The sequence below is a fragment of the Apodemus sylvaticus genome, chromosome 23 (assembly GCF_947179515.1).
Source record: "Apodemus sylvaticus chromosome 23, mApoSyl1.1, whole genome shotgun sequence".
In the NCBI taxonomy this organism is placed as follows: domain Eukaryota; kingdom Metazoa; phylum Chordata; class Mammalia; order Rodentia; family Muridae; genus Apodemus; species Apodemus sylvaticus.
In genome coordinates, this window is record NC_067494.1 from 41,887,454 (window position 1) to 41,907,853 (window position 20,400).

Consider the following 20,400-nt stretch of genomic DNA (forward strand, 5'->3'; position numbering starts at 1 on the left):
GTGGTTAAGAGCACTAACTGTTCTTCCAAGGGTCCTGAGTTCAATTCCTAGCAACCATGTGGTGGCTCACAACCATCTGTAATGGGATCTGACACTCTCTTCTGGTGTGTCTGAAGACAACTACAGTGTACTCATGTACATAAAATAAATAGATAAATATTTTAAAAAATTTTTTATAATCTATACATTTGCAAGATGGAGTAAGGAAAGCTGGTCCTCTTACCCATGGCCCTCTACTCTCAGCTGAGGCCAAGAGAAAAAAAAAACATGGAATTTAGGAAAAGGTTTAATCCTAAGCTGTGAGTTAAAAAAAAGAAACTGACTACATGTCCTGTTCTAAACATAAATTACCAGAGGGGTCAAGACCACCGTGACTTTATTTTATGGTTCAGGAGTAGAGAGCATGGGAATGTGTGATAAGTTATTGAGAGATGGCGGTATGGTTTGAATCTGAAATGTCACCACCTCAGGCTCCAACTGGTGGCACTATTTTGGCAGGATGCTGGAATCTTTATGGGGTGGCATCTGAGTGCTAGAAGTAGGTTATTGCTAGCTGGCCTTGGATTGTTATGACTTCCATAATTATGCCTACACCACAGCCTCCTGTTGCCATAAATACATCCATATCTTCCTTGATATGATAGATTATACTATCTGAAATCCTGAACCAAAATGAAGTCATGTTATTTCTGGTAAGTACTTCTCTTATAGTGATATAAAAGTAACTAATCAAAAATGGAGGGAGTTGGGCTTGAGAGATGGCTCAGTGGTTAAGAGTACTGACTGCTCTTCCAAAGGTCCTGAGTTCAATTCTTAGCAACCACATGGTGGCTCACAATCATCTCAAATGGGATCTGATGCCCTGTTCTGGTGTGTCTGAAGACAGTGACAGTGTACTCATGTACATAAAATCAATAAATCTTTAAAAAAAATGGAGGGAGTTAGTAGAAATTTAAGGGTATGTATGCTACTGCACAGAACACCAGTATACAGTGGGATTCCATCTCCACCAAGACTGGGCAGAACAGATGTTCTTAATATCCTGTTTTGTTTTGTTTTTTAAAAAAGGGCTTCCATCTTGGGATGAAGGCTGTTGTTCTCAGCTCCAAGGTGTTACACACTGGCCAGGGGTACAGCAGGGAGTCACCATCTCTGCAAGCCATTCACTAGGCTGTGCTTATGGGAACCTGGGCTAGTAGTCTGAGGTTGCTCCACTCGAGAGAAACTGAGCCCCCAGGGTTGCAGGTCGAACAGCAATGTGTTCAACATGGCTGATCCTGTAAATAGCGGTCTGCACAGAGCATTGAAATACCAGATTTCTAGGATTCAAGACATTCCTTTCACGTCTTACTCAACTCAAAACATGTACAAAGCCAAGCCTGGATGCACACACTTATTAAGCCAGCACTTGGGAGACTGAGGCAGGAGGATTGCTATGAGTGTGACGGAAGCTTGGATCATATAGCGAATTCTTGGCAAGCTGTTACATGAGAACCTGTCTCAAAATACCAAACCATAGGCAAGAGCAAGGGGGGGGGGGGGGTAGAGTGGCTCTTCTTTCTGTAACATTAGGTCCAAAAAATAAAAGAAGCTAGTGGATCAGAGACTTACTGATGGCTGCACAAACAGGCCCAGGACCACAAAGGAAATGCTTCCAGTAGAGCTAAGGCCTTCCCCAGGCAACAAGTTGACAGGGTGCCCTGTTGGACTCAAACTAAGAAAGGAAACCTGGGGAGATAAGAAGTTTGGATGTTAAGCTTTTTGATTGTCCTGGTTATCTTCTTCTCATTAAAAGATGGCTGTCTCAGATTTCCAAAGGCCCACCCTTCTGTAGTTAATGGGGGGCATAAAAATATAGGATGCTCTTAGCAGATTCAGGAGACCCAGAGGATGTGGGACCCTCTGTGGTGATCTCTGATTTCGTTAGTAAGAATATGCAGCTTGGAAGATACATGTTGGTTCATTGAGACAAATCTCGGACATCTCAGAAAAAAAAATCACTGATAGCTCAGAACCTAAGGCCTTGGAGGAGTGAAGGCTCTCAGGGCCCTGATGTGGCAATTTCTAACACATATGCAATTTCTAATTTGCATATGTGAAAGGGACACGGGACAATCTAAGGACCCATCCCCATCAGCCCTTAAAGGATGCTGCTAATACCTACATGATCGTGATTCATTTTTTTCTTTTAGGGCTTTGATTTTTATAAGCCCTGTTTATAGAAACAGTGATCTGTTTGTATTTATCGTCTTGCTCAGTCCTCATTCTGCTACTTGCCCTTAATACTTGCATGCAATTAAGATGACATAAAAGCAGATTGGGAGAAAATGGACCTGCCTTCAGTCTCAGAATTGACTGGGGTCATGCTGCAGAAAGACAGAGAGAGAGACAGAGAGACAGAGAGACAAAGAGACAGAGAGAGAGAGAGAGAGAGAGAGAGAGAATACTCACATAGAATTGTGAAAGGGGTATTGAGAATGTCAGAGCTGGCTTGTTTGTGTCATACCCCTTCTGGAATGTCAAGATTTCAAGATGGCTCCTGCTTCTGTCTGAACTCCTAGAGGGCTAAACAGGAACTGACTATATGGTTTGAAGTAAGTGCAAATCTCGTGGTCTAAGCTCTGGGCATTATCCAGGGCTGCTGTGTCCTTCCATGTGCTACTTGTAAGAGAGAATGCAAAGAAACTGAGATTGCTTACCTCTCCCCCACAGCCTCAAAATAAACAGACAAGCAAAAACAAAAACAAAACCCCAAAACAACATCAGCAAACCCAGCCTCCCAACCCAGCTGAAGGGTATAAAAACTAGCATTTTGAAAAAAAAAAAAAAAAAAAGATTAGCTGCCTGGTGAGGCTGAGAACCTTGTCACAGAGCAGGACACTGGGGCTGGATGGATGCCCGTGGATGACGGGTTTGGCCGCACATACTTCAGAAGCCACGGACAGAGGCTATCACAAAGCGTGCCTGCTTATCTCCAGCGCTGACCTTTCCCTCCATGACTAGCACACAGCCACGCCTGCAGCAAGTGCACAACAGACATCTGGAAAGTGAGGTTGTGAAATGCCCAGATGTAAGGAGGAGAGGCACACGTATCACAATCGTTAGTATTCGCGAACGTGTATTTTTAAATCCACGCTTGGCATCGTCTAAATACCCCTGCGCGCATGTTTAAGATGAAGCCAGAGGATCCTAATGGCTCCTTGCCTTATGTTCTCATGTTGACGATGGGTTCGTTTCGTGGATGCTAGGAATCAACCCAGGACCTTACACTAAACACCACTCAACCCCTGTGCCACAACTGCAGCTCAGATAATGTTCTTTCTTATAATAACTGATTTTATTTTAAAGCACCTAAAAGGCACATCCATAAAGGGAGAGGGCTGCTTTGCAAGCTGCTTCCGAGAGAAATCGGCTGTTATTATTACTAGGAGGTGAGGTCATTGATTTGAAGGCCTGATAGCCACAGGCAGCTGACTCTGGCCCCTGACTATGTACAGGAAGGGATTTAGCTCTGTGAACACATGCACCGGGACAGAATAGGTGGCAGGGCTCGTGGTTGGACTCAGACTAAGGAAGGAAACATGGGCAAAGGGGGGCGCTGTGTTAGAAAGCAGGGACTGTCCTCCCAGGGAGGTGCCATTTCCAGTTTCATAGATTCTCAGCAGCTGTTACTTCACGTCAGAAGCACCTAGGTTTCTTATTTTCCGAGAGGAAAAGGGAGCAAACCCAGAACCCGAACTGAGGAATCTGCTTAGCCGCCCACACAGCCGGGCTCGGGCTCGTGTGGCCTGGGCATTCTGCCAGCTCATAAACAACGATGACCTGCTCTGATAGGCTCGCAGGCCTGGCAGGCAGCAGGGGGACCTGGGGAAGTTTTGTCTGAGACACTGATAATGCCAGACACCCTTGGCTCACGTGACCTTGAGCACCCAGAAGGGATGGTGGTGATGAACAGGAGATCGTTAAGGGAGAGAAAACTTCGCCTCTAGCTTGAGAATTTAGTGCTTTCTGGTGTGCAAGGGACTGGGACTCCTGAGCACCATTCTGGGGGGACATCCTCTAGGGATGATCTATCACTCTGGAATCACCTAAATCTGCCCTCTTGCAGTGACAGTTTGCATTATACAGAACATCTACAATTACAACTGGAAGGGGCGGGGTGAGAGGGGGGATTGGACGGGGCTGGAGAGTTGGCTCAGCGGTTAAGAGCACTGATTGCTCTTTCGGAGGTCCTGAGTTCCAATCCCAGCAACCACATAACCATTTGTAATGAGATTGGATGCCCTCTTCTGGTGTGTCTGAAAACAGCTACCGTGTACTTACATATAAGGTTGGAAACGGAGTCTAACATGGGAGCAGTTAGAGGTCAAAGTGCAGACAGGCCTTGGAGAGTCTTCAGTGTCTAATCTTCACCCAGATCTTCACCTGGTCACTGGGTATATTTGAGTCGCCCTTCCTCTTTCTTAAGGGCATCTCTGAGATCTCAACTTAATGAGATCTTTTTGTCTCGCCCAAATGTCAACCAGAGCTAGCCTCCCCAAGTGGTCTTTCCCTCTCTTTTAGTTTGAACAGTTGTGGTCCACTGGCTGCTGTGATGAAGTATGCCCAACTTAACTGCACCAGGTTAGACACTGAGCGAGGACACAGAGAAAGGCTTAAGGACTAGCATGATGCGACTCTCTGCTTTGTACATGGTGCGGATGTTTCTAGTATATGCATACACATTGTTATTCGGCATTTATATAGCAGGCTTTGATCCGATGTTGGTAGATAATTATTTGCTTTTGTATAGAATGTATTGTGTACACTTACTAAGTATGTCTGCATTTATGATATGCTTAGGGAATTGTCATGCACACGCTTAGAATGTATCAGTGCCACCGGAGGAACTGATTCGTTCCATGGAAGCCTCGGTCACACCCAGGTTTACCGATTCCTGATGAGACTGGACGAGTCAGTGTCTCCATGGAGACTTCCAAGACTTGTGCTTAGGGCTAGCCTCCCAACTTTATAAAGTCAAAAGGCGTTTCATCTCTCCTACCTCTGGCTCTCCTTATCCAGAGTCTCCTCCAGTGCTGGATTCTGTGAGAGTTCATGTCATGGGTGAATTGGTATGCCAGTGTGGCTGAGTCGTGGTACCCAGATACATGGTCAAGTGTCCTTTAGAACACTTAGGGAAGAACATTTTTTTTTAAGTGAGAGTGACATTAGAATTGGTGGTTTGGAGTAAAGCAAAAAAAACAATGTCTTCCACTGTGTTTATAGGGGTGCTGGGGTGGGGGAATCATCCTGGTACAAGAAGCTCAAGCTAGAACAAGAAACAGAGCCCTCCCCCTACTCCTGAGGATCAGGGGAAGGCTCTGAACAGTCTGCCTCCTGCCAGGAGCTGCAGCGTCGTCGAGTCTTCCCTGGTCTCTAGCCTGCCGGCCCACTTTGAAGATTGTATATTTGCCAACCTCTCTGTCATGACATAAAGCCATTCTGTCAAGTTCATTCTTTCTGTGTGCCTTCTTACACGTGACTGGCAGTTTCCCTGAAGAGCTATGACTTAATGTCTCCCTTGAGAACCGAACTCAACTCCTCAATGCACGGTACATGAGAAGGCCCTCTACCAGGCAGTAACTGTCTTTCAGTATGCAGATGAAGTGCAGCCTCATCAATTCAGGTTCCTAGTCTGCAGCTCCTGAGACTATGAACCCCCAGAGACTGTGTGGGCCCCCGGAACCTGCTCTTACAGAACACTAGGCTATTTTTACTATATGACCCTAATTCGTCTCAAACTGTTAAATTGCTTTGGTTTGCAGGACTGTAAAAAGCCCCTCAAGTAAATAAAAACCAACCCTCCAGCCAGGAGTTTGCAGTTCAAGTGAAAATTTCTATTTTGGAACAGCAGCACCACAGTGACCCACTGTCCTGGGTTGCATAGCATTACCCTAAAACACAAGGCTTTCCTGGAACCTCAGAATGTGACCATATTTAGAAGTAAGGTCGTTGCAGATGTAATTAGCTTAGATGATGTCATTCTGGAAGAGGGTGGACCCTTAATCCAGTCTGACTGGTGTCCTTTGGGGCAGACACAGAGGGAAGGTGACTGCGGGTAAGCAGGGGTTTGGCATTATGAAGTTAGAATGCCAAGGAGTGGCTATCAGAACGCAGGGGAGGGGCGTGGCCTCGGGATGTGCTCAGAATCCCCAAGAAGGAAGCCATGCTTCTCATATCTTGATTTTATCCTTCTGGCCTTCAGAATCGTGAAAAAAAATGTCTATTGCCTCAATCCACCCCCAAATTGTGGCACTTTGCCTGGACTGCCCTAGTAAACTAGGGTGTCTACCTGTGGTAAGCAGGTCAATGGTTGGGCACAATAAACACAGCTGTCTTCAGACACTGGACAACTGACAATGCAGTTCAATGATCCTTAAAGCATCCATGTGAACCACCATCACCATCAAAACTAACCACGGACAAGTCTGCACTTACAGAGCAGGGAGGAACTTGCCCTAAGGGTCGGTACTTAGCCATCCAGGCAATTGAACTGCCAACCTCAACCCACACGTGTTGTTCACCTCAGCCCCCCCCCCCCCCCCCCGAGCACACGATTGATCAAGGAACACACGTGGACAGTGGCTCCTAGGCTGACTGACCCTCTCTTTGAAGGAGCAGATCTTGAACTGTGAATCTCAACCCTGGCTGGCCATGGGATTGCCCAAGGAATGCTGGCAACCTATGGATGGCGACTGCATGTCAGAGTAGCTGGGTGAAGATGGAGCTGTTGAGGGAGGGGGAGGGGCAAGCATCCGATTTTCTTCAGACCTTTTCCTAGGATTCTGAAGATTCTGAAGGAGGTATTGCTTGGTCCTTTGTTTACTTGATATAACTCTTGTCAGCCTCTTTTAATGATCTCTGCACCAACTCAATGTGAATAGTTTTGTAGAGAGACATGGGCGCCTTCACAATGACCCTTGAACTGTGTCATGAGTGCATTTGCACGTGCATTTTCCTGGGCAAGAGGGTACTCTGTTTCATGTGATATTGTCGGTCTGGTATACTCCTCATTTCTAGTGATGTTTTTCTTAGAGGGCCATTCACAGCTTCCTGCTGCTCAGACCTCCATTTCCCAGGACAGCTGGCGCTTTCCCTAGCCTCTGTGCAAGCCCCAGGGTTCCCCAATAAAAGCCACAGGCCCAGTGAGCAGCCAAGGACAACAGCACAGATCCACTCAGTTTTAAAAGAGAGACCAGGAAACTAAGACCTCCCCATCACCCCTCCCCCCCCTTCCTCTCCCTGCCCCAGGAGCCAGCTGTCCATGAAGGTTCTGTGGAACACTCCTTCTTAGTCTCTCTCTTAGCTTCTGAAGAGTTTGCCACTGAAGCTCATGGGTGCTTCATTTCAGCCTGTGTCTCGTGGTCACGTTGCCTTCCTCCTGTGCTTTTTGTCTTTCTGCATCTCCAGTCTCTTCTGATAAGGATGTCACTTTCCAAATTTAGTACCGAGAAGATGTAGAACGTAGAAGTATTGGAAGCATTAAAATGAGCCACACCGTGGCTGCACTGGCTGGTTTTGTGTGTCAACTTGACACAGGCTGGAGTTATCACAGAAAGGAGCTTCAGTTGGGGAAGTGCCTCCATGAGATCCAGCTGTGGGGCATTTTCTCAATTAGTCATCAATTGAAGGCCCCTTGTGTGTGGTGCCATCCCTGGGCTGGTAGTCTTGGGTTCTATAAGAGAGCAGGCTGAGCAAGCCAGGGGAAGCAAGCCAGTAAGAAACATCCCTCCATGGCTTCTGCATCAGCTCCTGCTTCCTGACCTGCTTGAGTTCCAGTCCTGACTTCCTTTGGTGATGAACAGCAATGTGGAACTCTAAGCTGAATAAACCCTTTCCTCCCCAACTTGCTTCTTTGTCATGATGTTTGTGCAGGAATAGAAACCCTGACTAAGACAGTGGCTCTTTCAAAGCAACAGAATACATCACCATCATCATCATCATCATCCTCACCACCACCACCACCATCATCAACAACAACATCAACAACAAAATGAGGCTAATTCAGTTGAAAGAGGGGACCACCCAACCCAGTATGACCTTATCTTAATGTAGTTACATCTCCAAAGGTCAGGTTTCCAACTGAGGCCCCATTCCCAGCTACCAGGGTTATAGCTTTATTATGACTTGAATGCTTGTGTATCCTCCAAAATCCATGTGACGTATTAAGAGGTAAAGGGGACATAGAGAGGCCAAGAGAGGGGCTGGGGATATAGCTTAATTGATAGAGTGCTTTGTCTAATGCGTATGAGGCCTTCAGCTCCAACCCAGCACCGTATGAACCTGGCACGGTGGCAAATACCTGCCATCCTGGCATTTGAAAAGCGAAGACAGGAAGGTTGTAAGTTCAAGGACATCTTCGATCCACTAGAGTCTATCTAGGAACTAAGTTGGGCTGGCACTGAGGGACCCTTTGCCTCCCTCCCTTCTTTCCTGCCATGCAAGGGTACAGTGTCCCTTTCCTACAGAGGAGGTGGCGTTTGTGATGTCATTGTGGAAACAAACACCAGACCCTTTACTATCACTGAACCTGCCAGAACCTCGATCTCCAACATCATGGCTTTCAGAACATGAACAGTGTGAATTTATGCTATTTACAAACCACCCTGCTTTCAGAGCAGCACCTATAGATCTCTCTTTGAGGGACGCATTCCGCAAAACCGGGATCTCTGAGAGTTAATCATTAAGGTCAACTCGACTGGATTTGGAACCACTAGGAGACACGTCCCTGGACATGTCTACAAGGGAGTTTCCAGGGAAGACCCACCCTGAATGTGGCCAGCACTGTTCCAAAGGCTGGCAGCCCAGACTGAAGAAAAGGAAGACAGACGCTGAGCTGGGCTCCAGGACCCATCTCTCTTCCTCCCGACTATTGATGCAGTGTGACCGGCTGCCTCATGCCTGCTCTGACTTTCCTGTCATGATGGACTGCACCCTTTCAAACTGTGACCCAGAATAAGCCCTTCCTTCCTGCTACTGCTAGGCCTTTGTCCTAAGAAAAAGTAACCCGTACACGTCTTGCGGGTTTTACCTGGTTGTGGGATATACTTAGTTAGCCTAGCTCTCTGACTAATACATCACATCCCTGACTCAAGTAAATGATCTCAAATCCTTTTTGTTTAATTAGAACTACTGCCGTCAACTGAGGTGTCAAGGGAACCATGCTAAGAAAATCTTCTGGCAGAATTATCCCTAGATGATAATGGTTCAGGTCTGAAGGGAGGCTGGGGGGGCTGTGATGGGGCTCAGGGACTCTTCCGAGTAGGGACCACTCAAACAGCACTTGGAAGGACAAGAGGTGAGGGGCAGTTGGTACTGATGAGCGAGCGCATGGACCTCCTTGTAGAGCCATCTCTGTCGTCCTCTGTGCCTGGCTTCTATACACATACAGACACTGCTGACTGTAAGGGATTCAAGGGTAACAGGGTCACTGTGAGCTGCAGGTTCTCTGCCTTCTAAACCCTGGACCTGAGCATCAGTGACAAGCAGGAAAGGTTCTTAGTGCTTGCGTGGGATATGTCAGAGATTCTTGGCTCACAAGGAGTGGGCTCCCTTACAGGATTCAGGTGTTAAAACTGTTGTCCACCACAGCAGGACCTAGAAGGGAAGACCCATGGCTTGCCGGCTTGCCTCGTACACCCTGTCCTTTTGGAAGAAAGTGAAGCGTTGCAGTGTGCAGGCTGGTTTGCTGCCTAGCTTAGTTAGTCTAGCTCTCTTTGACTAATATATTCCATCCCTGTCTCAAGTAAATGATCTCAAATCCTTTTTGCTTAATTAGAACTACTCTCTGCTCTCTACCCGCTGTGTTCTCCTCCTGGAAGGTAGATACCACTCCCTTTATCCTCATCATGCTTTACTCCATTGAAGAAGACATACTGTTCCAGCTTTTTAAAAAGAGTTGTTTACTCCATAGTTTTATGTGCACTGTGTATACCTGCATGAGCTTATATGGTATATACCTGCATATGCATACATGTGTCACATACACATAGGATCCTGGGAAGGCAGAAGAGAGCTTTGGATCATCTGGAAGTAAAGTTATAAGTAGTTATAAGCTGCCACGTCGGTGAACCCAGATCTACTATAAGAGTAGTGAGTGTCCTCGTGCCCTTAATCGCTGAGCCATTTCTCCAGTCCCCTAACCTTTGCTTTCCAAAGTGTGCAACTTTTAATCCTATGTTTAATGAGGTTAAAAACTCAGTTTATACTTTGGACGGAGACTAATATCTCACATAAAGTTTGGGTTCTGGTGGAGAAATTACAAAAATAAACAAATCTCTTCTCAGATAAGCAACAACAAACAAAAACCACAGAAATAACAATGAAAAAAATTAAAACCAAACAAACAAAAACAGAAGAGGTTTTATCCAACTTCCCACCATTTGGAAGTATGGACTGTTAGTGTTATAAGGACTATTTAAAAAGTCAAGTAAATATTTTCTACGTGCTCCCAGATTTTGAGTGTGTTAGTAGTGGCTCTCTCTCTCTCTCTCTCTCTCTCTCTCTCTCTCTCTCTCTCTCTCTCTCCCCCCTCCCCACCCCCACCACGAGTCTGCCTTTCTCTGAAGTGAATGTGAACCAGAATCCTGTAGAGGAGCAGAGTAGAAGTCTGTACTCTTCTTGCCTCTGTAGAGTGGGCAGAGCTGTAAGGCACCACTAGGAGTAGAGAGAGTCAAGGCTGCTAAGGTCTCTGAAAGGTCACACAGGAAGCTGGTTGGCAGAGCTCACAAATACCATCAGGAAGGGAGAAAGTTATTTTAAGTAAAATGCATCACATGCTAACAATGATGTTAAAACACAGAGCTTTGAAGTTCGCTCCTTGGAAACAGTGAATTCTCAGGTAGTGTGACACAAACTTCTTTTCGAATAATCTTGTAAACTTTTGGCTAGTATACCGCTGTAGGTAGGAGTCTCAGGTGCTACCATAGTATCTCCTCCCCCATTTTCCTGTTTTATGTGCATGTGTGTTTAGTATATACACACAGATACAATAGTTTGAGAGTTTGCAAGCATGATGAAATGTGACTGCAGGTTTGTTAACTTTTTTTGGAAAGTAGAAATGTTTAGACATGTATGCAACTGGTTGGTGTGTGCATCACAACTGGGCTTGAACTTACTGGGTATAAAAGGTACAGGTGTAATGTGCCATAGTCTAAACCAGATTCTCTCTCTCTCTCTCTCTCTCTATCTATCTATCTCTATCTCTTTGGTTTTTTGAGACAGGGTTTCTCTGTGTAGCCCTGGCGGTCCTGGAACTCACTCTGTAGACCAGGCTGGCCTTGAACTCAGAAATCTGACTGCCTCTGCCTCCCAAGTGCTGGGATTAAAGGCGTGTGCCACCACCACCCGGCCCTAAACCAGATTCTTAATAGAACATTGACTTTTGGTTTTAGACTTATTTTTAAGTTATATGTATCTGTCTCCGGCTATATGTCCATGTGAGTATAGGTGGTGCCTGCCAGACCATACAGTGAATTACTTGGAGCTAGAGGTCCAGGCATTTGTGAGCAGTCTAACACGGGTGCTGGGATCAGAACTCAGGTCCTCTGCAAGAATGGTTTGCACCCTCAACACCCCCCCCCCCAGCCATCATTAAAAATTAAAAAGGAAAAAAAAGCAACAGAGGCTATGTGAAGTCAATCTTGAAGATGTAGGGAAATGATTTTCATAGATTCTGATGACACTATTGTTAAGAACATCTGATAAATGATAATTTGAATCTATAAATGAAAATCTAAATAACAATAGGAGTTACTAGAGTAGCAACAGCACCCAACCCAATAAATGTTCCTTATCGTTTCTGTGGGCCCTTCAGGTGGACAGAGGAGCCGGAGGAAAGCAAGAGCTGATTAAAAAAAAAATCTGTCTGTCTACCTATCTATCTATCTCTATCATCTAGCTATCAATCATCTATCTATCCATCTATTTATCTATCTTCCTATCTGTTTATCTATCATCGATCTATCTAGATCTATCATCATCTATCTATCTCCCTATATCTATCTATCCTCTATCCGTCTATCTATATGTATCATCTATCTCCCTATTTGTCTGTCTGTCTATCATCTATCATCTATTTTTCTTTTTCTATTATCTATCTCTCTATCTATCTACTTATGCAATTTTTAGTAATTTTTTAGGATCTTCCCAAAAGAGAAAAATTCAAAGAAACAACCATAGCATGATACTTTTACACATTTTAGACAAAGAACACTAACTCTGTGAAGAAGTGGCAGGCACACTGGATATCTGAAAGTGTATTAAATTCTAGGGGTATTATTCAGAGAGATAGGAGCGGATGTAGGGCTACAGCAAGATAAGAATTATGTTGGAGTTTGCTTTTTCAGGCATATAGACTCCTCAGTTACCAGGCTCCAGCGATCAAGGGCATCTTCCAGCAAGGCTCTGTGGGGTAGGCCTTCCTCAAAGAACCTTTATATCCTGCTGCATGCAGGAAGGTAGGCCAGTGGGCTCCTTCTGCTGAAGCCATTGAAGAGTAAAGTTAGCAAGGTGATGATTTGCCATGGCCTGAGGTGGCTTGTCTTCAACGCCTTCATAACAGTATTTGCTGGGTTCCTATCATGTGTCAAGCCCTGGGCTCCAGACACTTGGTGACTGGGTGGAATATAGGTCCAAAGAATGGTTTCTGCTCTGAAGGAGCCCACACTCTAGAGGTAAAGAAATGTTCTGACAGAGTAAGGGGAGGATGCTTCAGGCTTTGCCCTGGACTCCTGGAGTTAAGAGAGAGCTGCTGGGAAAGACCATTGGGAAAGGGCTGGTCTTCCTGTGCATGCTCAGGCAAAAAGGCCCTGCACACAAACCGAGTTAGTACTAAGTAATCTAGGGTTTTTGTTTTGTTTTGTTTTGTTTTGTTTTGTTTTGAGACAGGGTTTCTCTGTGTAGCCCTGGCTGTCCTGGAACTACTCACTCTGTAGACTAGGCTGGCCTTGAACTCATAAATCCGCCTGCCTCTGCCTCCCATGTGCTGGGATTAAAGGCGTGCACCACCACTAATCTAGGTTTCTATGCACATCTCATGGTACGATGAGATGATGTAAATTTCTGTGGTTCCTTCTAGAATATGCGGTACCCGGTAGAAAATGATGGGGGGAAAAGTTATGGTTCTTCGGGAGGCTGGCTTATGTTCAGTGCTTTATGAGTGCGAGGCACAAGTGTTCCCATTGGCTCACTTCCTGGCAATAGTCACAGGGTTCCTTACCAACTTTCTTCCTATGCAATTCAAGGAGGGCTCAAGTCAGCCATGTGTAGAGGGAGACGAAATAATCAGAGTTACAGAGAGATGGGAAACACTCTACAGAGCTGTCAATGAAAATGAATAGGTCGTTGAAATATTACGTAGCTTTCATTAGGTGACTGAGTTCATCTCCTTTGAAAGCTTGCTTTTGCTCTGCGCTCTCTCCTATTATTGGGTGGCTTGCTCCGTGCTGCTTCCTTAGTGACTCCGAAGCCCTAATGTAATATGTGCACTGAATAGTTGTTGACTGACCGCATGCTGTTGAATGAATGAAAGGGATGTCAACTCAGAAATCCAGCCCTGTCAGACCGTACATATAATGTAGTCTATTGCAACAATGGCAAGAGTGTGCTCTTTAATTACAGAGACATTGCTGTAACACAGCTTGACTTCACAGAGTATCTTTAGCTTTAGCTTGCTTAGCTCTTAAATCTTACCCTGAAAAAAATTCTCTTTTCGGTCACTTAAAAAACAACAACAACAACAAAAAAAAAAATCCATGTGTTCAAAATGCATATCTACGGAGCAAAGCTAAAATAATGATTTAAAAAAAATCAAAATATGATTGGAAACATATATCTTTGATTCCGAATGCCATTTCTGAACTGACTCTGGATTATAGAAGGCGTGATTGCAACTCAAAGGCTGTGAAGCTGCGCAGGCTAAGGATGAATGAAAGATGCTCTGCTATTTCAAATCTTTTAGTAACTTCGAATTTTTACGACTTTTTTATCCCTTTCTCCTTCAGTGTAGGAACTGGGCAAGTTTCTGAAAAAGCGCTTTCTAACCTTGGGATCCTGGGTGAGGACCGCGTCCTCTGCTGCTTGACTGGTGTGTCACTCTGATAGTTTGAGTCTGCAGAAGGCCCACACTTCCATGTCAGAGCTGTGGGTGTCTGGGTGACATCATCCTTATTCCGAAAGGCAGAATCCAGTGGTGCGGAGACCTTGGGCTCCAGTTTACGAAGCATCCTTGCTCGCCCAGATAACCCTGTCTCTGCAAGTGTTTCCTGGGCCTTTAGCCTCAGAACCTCCCGAGGCCACCCGCAGCCACCCAGCGACACCTGATTTACTACGGGCCAGTGCGCTCCTCCCTCCCGTCTCGCCCCGCCCAGGCGGACTCAGCCGCCCGCCGAGGCGTGTCCCTCGCTGCCCGCCGTAGCCCAGCGTTCGGCCGGCCGCCGTTCCCAAGATGGCCGCTGCGCGCACGGCTCCTGCGGCGGGCTAGAGGCGGAGGCGGAGTCGAGTCACTCCCTCACCCCGCGGCTCCAGGTCTTCCCGCACCAGGCTGCAGCTGACGACCCGCCGCGGTCATGCGAAGCTTGGTGCACGGATGAGAGACGCCATCGCCGAGCCGGTGCCCCCTCCCGCCCTCGCCGTCACCCCTGCAGCCGCCATGGAGGAGCCGCGGCCAGCACCGCCGCCACAACCCGAACCGGAGCCCGAGTGCTGCCCAGCGGCGAGGTGAGTGCACCGCTGCAGCTGCAGCTCGGAGGGAGGGAGGGTGGCGCGCGAAGGGGGCGTGGGGTCCTCGGCTGCGCGCCAGGTGGGCGCGGAGCATCCGGACCCCCGGTGGCGGGAGGGGCGCGGTGCAGCGCAGAGCCCGGTGCTCTTGCTTCCGCGCGACCCCTGCCCGGGCTCGGAGGCCAAGCTCCCGAGCGACCCTGGCCTTTGCAGTAGTGCTCCCGGGGGCCCTGCTGCAGACGGCCCTGGCTTATCCCGGACGCCGCCGCCGCGCCGCCTCCGCCGCCACTGCCGCTCAGGCTCGGATCTGTGATCCAATGGAAGGAAGGTGGTCTATCTTTCTCCCTTTTCCAGGAAAAGAGAGGCGTCGTGCCTTCGGCTCCTCGCTCCTCCGTCCCTTTGCAGCGTGCCTTCCAGTCTTCTGTCCCCAGGGCGAAGCTTCACGTAACTGCAGACAAGGTTCCTTGCCTGAGATCCTTTTACTGTCCTCTAGCAACAGCCTGATGCAGTGTTGCGCACGGAAGAAAAAAAAAAAAAAAAGCTAAGGGTTAATGTGTGAAACTTTGCTACCGCAGGAAGCTCCAAGATGGAACTTTGGTACCCAAAGTATCTGTTGCATTTTGATCCATAGAAGCCCTGTTAACTAATAAGTTTTAATTGGGAGGGTAAACTCACCGTGTCCTGATTTTGTGTTTAAATGCATCCCAGGATAAGGTTTGGGTGCCCCCCTGTCGCCTATAGTGAAAACACTCCCACAACTCCTGGCTTAAGGTCTTGCTCTATAACCCCAGGAAGAAGGCAGTTACATAGCTTTGCTTTTTCCTGCTTGAAGAAATAGCAAATTTATAGTTATAGTGAGACCTGAACACGGGAGTCATTCACATCCTTCCTTGTCACCACTGGGTTGCCTGAGAGGAATTTTATTTTTTTCAAAGCAGTGAAAGCTACCGCTTTATGCTTCCTTAATTTCAAGATAGTTCTATTGACATTTTAAGGGACATTTTCTTTAAAGAATAGTACAGGGTGCTGTTAGCAGTTTTTTCAGAAAGTTCATAATTTTCTTAATGTACTGAGTTGTTGAGCAATTTTTACTCCTTTAATCGCAATTTTAGAAATAATAAATGTGAGTCCTTAATGCTTAGAATGTTTTATCACTTAGCCATTGCATTTGTTCATTCATTTAATCTTTACAACAGTCTTATGAGTTAATTCTGCTATTCATCCCCTTTATGTAAGAGGAAACTGAGGCAAAAGGTAAATAGCATATATAAAGATTAACAGCTCGTAATAAACAAAAGTCTGGCTGCCTAGTTTGTGCCTTAATTATCATGAGGAAGAGGGATGATTTCATACCCACAGACCCGACATTATAATTCTATGTAACTGTTCTCTGGGGAGAAAATGGACTTGAGCGTTGTTAGGCAGAGGGATAAAAAAAAATCCGCTATTAAAACGCTGCTTTCCTATTGATAAAACAGCCTTGCTTTCCAGCCAGGATCCTGTCTCTTTGTTATAATAAAAATAGGTCAGAATAATGGGCTTCATCCAACTTTAAGTGAACAGCAGTGTACAGAACAAGAAGATCTTTGAAGTCGTTTTCTTAGCAACATTGCAGTTAATTTTACAATAGCAGATCTGTAGAGCAGATTTTTTGTTGTTTTGTTTTGTAAAGCTGTTGCTTTGCCTTTTTGCTGCAGTAATGGACACTGCCTCTTCTTCAGTAGGCAGGGGTGACCTCTGGCACGATTACTGTACGTCTGTGGTAAGGGATGTTGCAGGGGAGCTCCAGTTGTTTATCTGCGGTCCACATTCTTACCTATTCGCAAGAGGCTCGCCGCACACAGTCGGAATCTGCTCAGTGCCTACTCCTAGCACACCGGCGACCACTGATGTGCTACCCAGCATTACCAGGTTAACCGGCTTTCTGGCAGACCAGAATAAAGCTGTTGACGTTGTTGTTCATCTGCCGTGTGTGTGTGTGTGTGTGTGTGTGTGATTGATCACGAAGGCTGTATTAGCGCACAGGTCCTTTGTAGGAGTCAGGCCCGTACATGTTGGCCCCGAAAGCTGTATGGCAAGTGCACCAGTGGCAGATGCCAGCACCCAGGATCTCTGCTGTGGGTGCGCTTCGCTCCTGTCAGGGAGTTATGCAATGGTGGAAGAACAGAAAGCAGGTTACCAGCTGACTGGGCTCTGTCATAGCTGTAGCTCACATTGTCCACCTTGGGTACTTCCGATCCCTCGTTTTCGTAGAGAATGCATGAAGGTACTTACAGTTGTGCTTAGTGATTAAACGTTTGAATAAACATTCTTTTTCAAGCATCTGGGTCACTTTTAAGAGGATCCTCATATTGCTTAGGAGCACTGTTAGAGTTCACCTGAAGCAACTTCGCCCTTGTGATTTATTTATTTTTTTAGATTTGTGCATTTAACAAACACCAGTAAATTTGATACTAAGTCTGATACAATGTTCCTGCTGATTACGCCTTTGCTTTAAAATAGTTATGTTAAATATGGTCTCATTGTTCTCACCCACTGACCTTCTGAGTACAAAGTCAATAAATCTCATTATACCCTTTTCTAACCAGCAGCCTTAGTATTAACCCTGTGTGGTGTGGCTCCTCTAAGTTCATTTGTGAAAATGGGTTTCACTTCTTTAAAGGTGTTTGAGCACCCTCACTTCTGGGCAGTCTGATCTCCCTTCTATCTCCAGTCCCCCACCTTGAGCTCATTCGGTTCTGTATTCACTCAGACTGTCACCTGTTACTAATCTCCTGAAGCTCCAGACTGTTTTGTATCCGATGTGTCTTTGCCTGAACCACTTCAACAGTAGGTGCTTCTGCAGGGGCAGCTTTAGACAGAGGAGCAGCCAACTGGCAGCAGTGCCTCCAGCAATGGCAGAAGCTCTGTTCTGGCGTGGATGTGACCTGGTCTCTTTAATTGTCACTTCGTGAGGTCGCTTTATTTCCTTCCTGTGTATCCTCTTGATGCCTTGACAATCTTGTTCTGGAACTCTCCTGGAAGATGAGGGTACCCAGATCTTGCGTACTTGGTGGATAGATTGCCTTAACAGCTTCCTGCTGGCTAGTTCCTCATTCCTCAAGGATTATCTGTTCATAGCCGGCTGCTGTCTCCATCTTCCCTTTAGACCAGGTGGCATGGATTCTGCTTAAGGACTTAGTGCTGTTTACAAATCGGCAGGCCGTTGGAAATAGTTTTATTAAGGGAAAATGGAAGCATTATTAGGAAAGGAGTTTGACTCACAGTTCTTGGTCTTTCTAGGCTGGCCTTGCGTTGGCAGTGAGTGGGTTCAGGTGCTGGGCCTCTGCTTCTGGGCCACAGTGGCTCTGTGTAACTCCTCTGACCATAGAAACCCCCACTATATATATAAAAGGCTGGTTTCAAAGGACCCCATAGTTAATGCCAACAGACTGAGGAGGTGGGCTTTCCCATCTTGGGCACAGCCATTGTTTCTGCCATGAGAGACAGGGGTCTTTCCTCTTTCTTTACAGGGCCGCCTTGCCCAGCCTCATCAGAGACTCCCCTCCATTGGGTCACATAGTTTGATTTCAATCTTTAGTCCTGCTTTAATTAGATTATGGCAGCCCCTGTTTTTTTCTGTTTTAATTTGGGGTGTAGTATGTCCTTACACATAATTGTTAGGAAACCCTCAGTGGCAGGGTAGGTTTTTCCTCTCTCCGTCGTAATCCCCCTGTCTCCCACAAGAGCCCTTTGGAATAGTTTCTGACAGGGTGTGGTAGGGATATCAGCACTCCGTGCTTTCTTAGACGCCTTTTGCATATTCTGTTTATAAAGACTAAAGATGATGTGTGGTTTTTCTGGATTTAAGTGCACATTTTAAAAGTTAATTAGAATCCCGTAGCTATTAAAAACCACGCTGTTATAGAGCGTACAGTGAGTGACATGGGAAGTGCACACACAGACAAGGCTTTTTGGTGGGGCTTACCTATTTTTAGAACGACTCCCCAAATACCTCTACTGGACATGCCCTCCATTGAGGCCAGCATAGGAAGTGGATTACCAACAGGATCAGTAAAGGACAGTACCCGGTCGGGTGGGTCTCTTGGTCCTCCTCCCAGCCTCCCTTGGAAAGCCCCTCTGTCTCCAGTTGCACGAACTCATCTGCCCCCTTCACACAGAGCTCTGTCAGTAGGAACGGACCCTATCCCAGACGGTGGCCTTGGACCTTTTAGCTAAGGCTTGTCACATCGGATGGGGGAGGCTGGGGGGGCGGGGAAGGAAACTCTCAGTTTGATAATTGAAATGCTGACTCCCCAAGGCTGAGGCCAGCCAGCCCCAGAGAGGTTGTTTGGTCCCAGATGGTGACGAGAACTCCAGAGACACGTGGGAGCTGCGAGAGGCTTTGGCTAGATGGTTCCCTTTTGGCCTAGTTGATCTTCCCTTCCCCCTTTGATTTGACCTGTAACTAATAAATTCTCTCTTCTCTTTCATTATCAATCTTTCTTTTCCTCCCTCCCTCTTTCTCTCTTTTTTAAAATAGGGTGTATGTGTTTATGTGGTCTATGCTTGTGTGAATGCATGCACCTGTGGAGGTCAGAGGTCAATGCAGAATATCCTCTATTGCTCTCTATTGTAGGTTTTGGGATAAAGTCTCTCAGAGAACCATTTGGGCTAGATTGGCTGGCCAGTATATCTTCCTGTCTTCCCTGCCCCCACCCCCAGCTCTGGGGACACAGGTGTCCATCATGCCTGACCCTTATGTGGGTACCAGAGATCTGAACACAACAAGCACTTTACTCACCGCACCATGTCCTCAGCACCCAAATAGTCTCAAAATGGTAAATTTGGTTAGGCATCGTAAAATCCTAATACAAAGCACAATCACATTTTTAAAAATTACACACAGAGAGAAAGCACTGGAAACATAGCAATTTCTCTAAAGCTTTTTATAATGAGCATATTATAGCTATTTTTAAATAATACATAACTATAGGACCTAAATCTGCATGTGCATGTAGTGTGTGCACATGTGTGTAGGGGAGGGGCATGTGGCCATACATGCTTTTACAAAGGTTAAAGAATATCGGACACCTTCCATCTCCCTCCCTCCCTCCCTCCCTCCCTCCCTCCCTCCCTCCCATCAGTCTCCTTCCCCCCTCCCCCTCTGTCAGACAGTCTCTTACTGACTCTACAGTCCAGCATTTTGGCTAGGATGGCTTCAGCAGGCCTCCTGGATCTGCCTGTTTCTGCCCCACCCCCTACATGCTGGGGTTGTAGGCGTGTGCAACCATTGCTGTCTTTCATGCGGTGTTTGGGATCTGATCCCAGGTCCTCTTGGCTTCACAGCAGACTCTCTCAGTCACTGACCCATCTCTCTAGCCCTGAATTCTTTAAAAATATGTTGTCACTTGTATTTATATGTATGTATGTATTATGTTTGCATGTATGTATGTGTCTAAGAATGTCTGCTGCTTGTGTGTGCAGTTTCCTGTGGGGACCAAGAGGTGGTGTTGGAGTTCATTGGTCCTGGGGTTAGAATTGGTTCTGAGGCACCCGCTGTGCTACTACACTTATTAAAGTCTCCTTATTTTGAACTGTTACTAAAAAATTGAAATTTATGAGTTTCCATGTACCATATGAAGCGAATATTGTTACCAAATC

At 46.3% G+C, this 20,400-nt stretch overlaps 1 protein-coding gene across 2 annotated transcripts in view; it reads left to right on the plus strand.

Moving 5' to 3' along the window:
* Positions 1–14,463: 14,463 nt before the first annotated feature.
* The window catches only part of Map3k4 (mitogen-activated protein kinase kinase kinase 4), an 88,743-nt gene continuing 82,806 nt past the window's right edge, over positions 14,464–20,400 (plus strand). For both annotated transcript variants that reach the window (XM_052169371.1, XM_052169372.1), the window contains exon 1: positions 14,464–14,757. In XM_052169371.1, the coding sequence (XP_052025331.1) occupies positions 14,627–14,757 (131 nt within the window). In that variant the 5' untranslated portion in view covers positions 14,464–14,626. The remainder of the gene's footprint in view (positions 14,758–20,400) is intronic.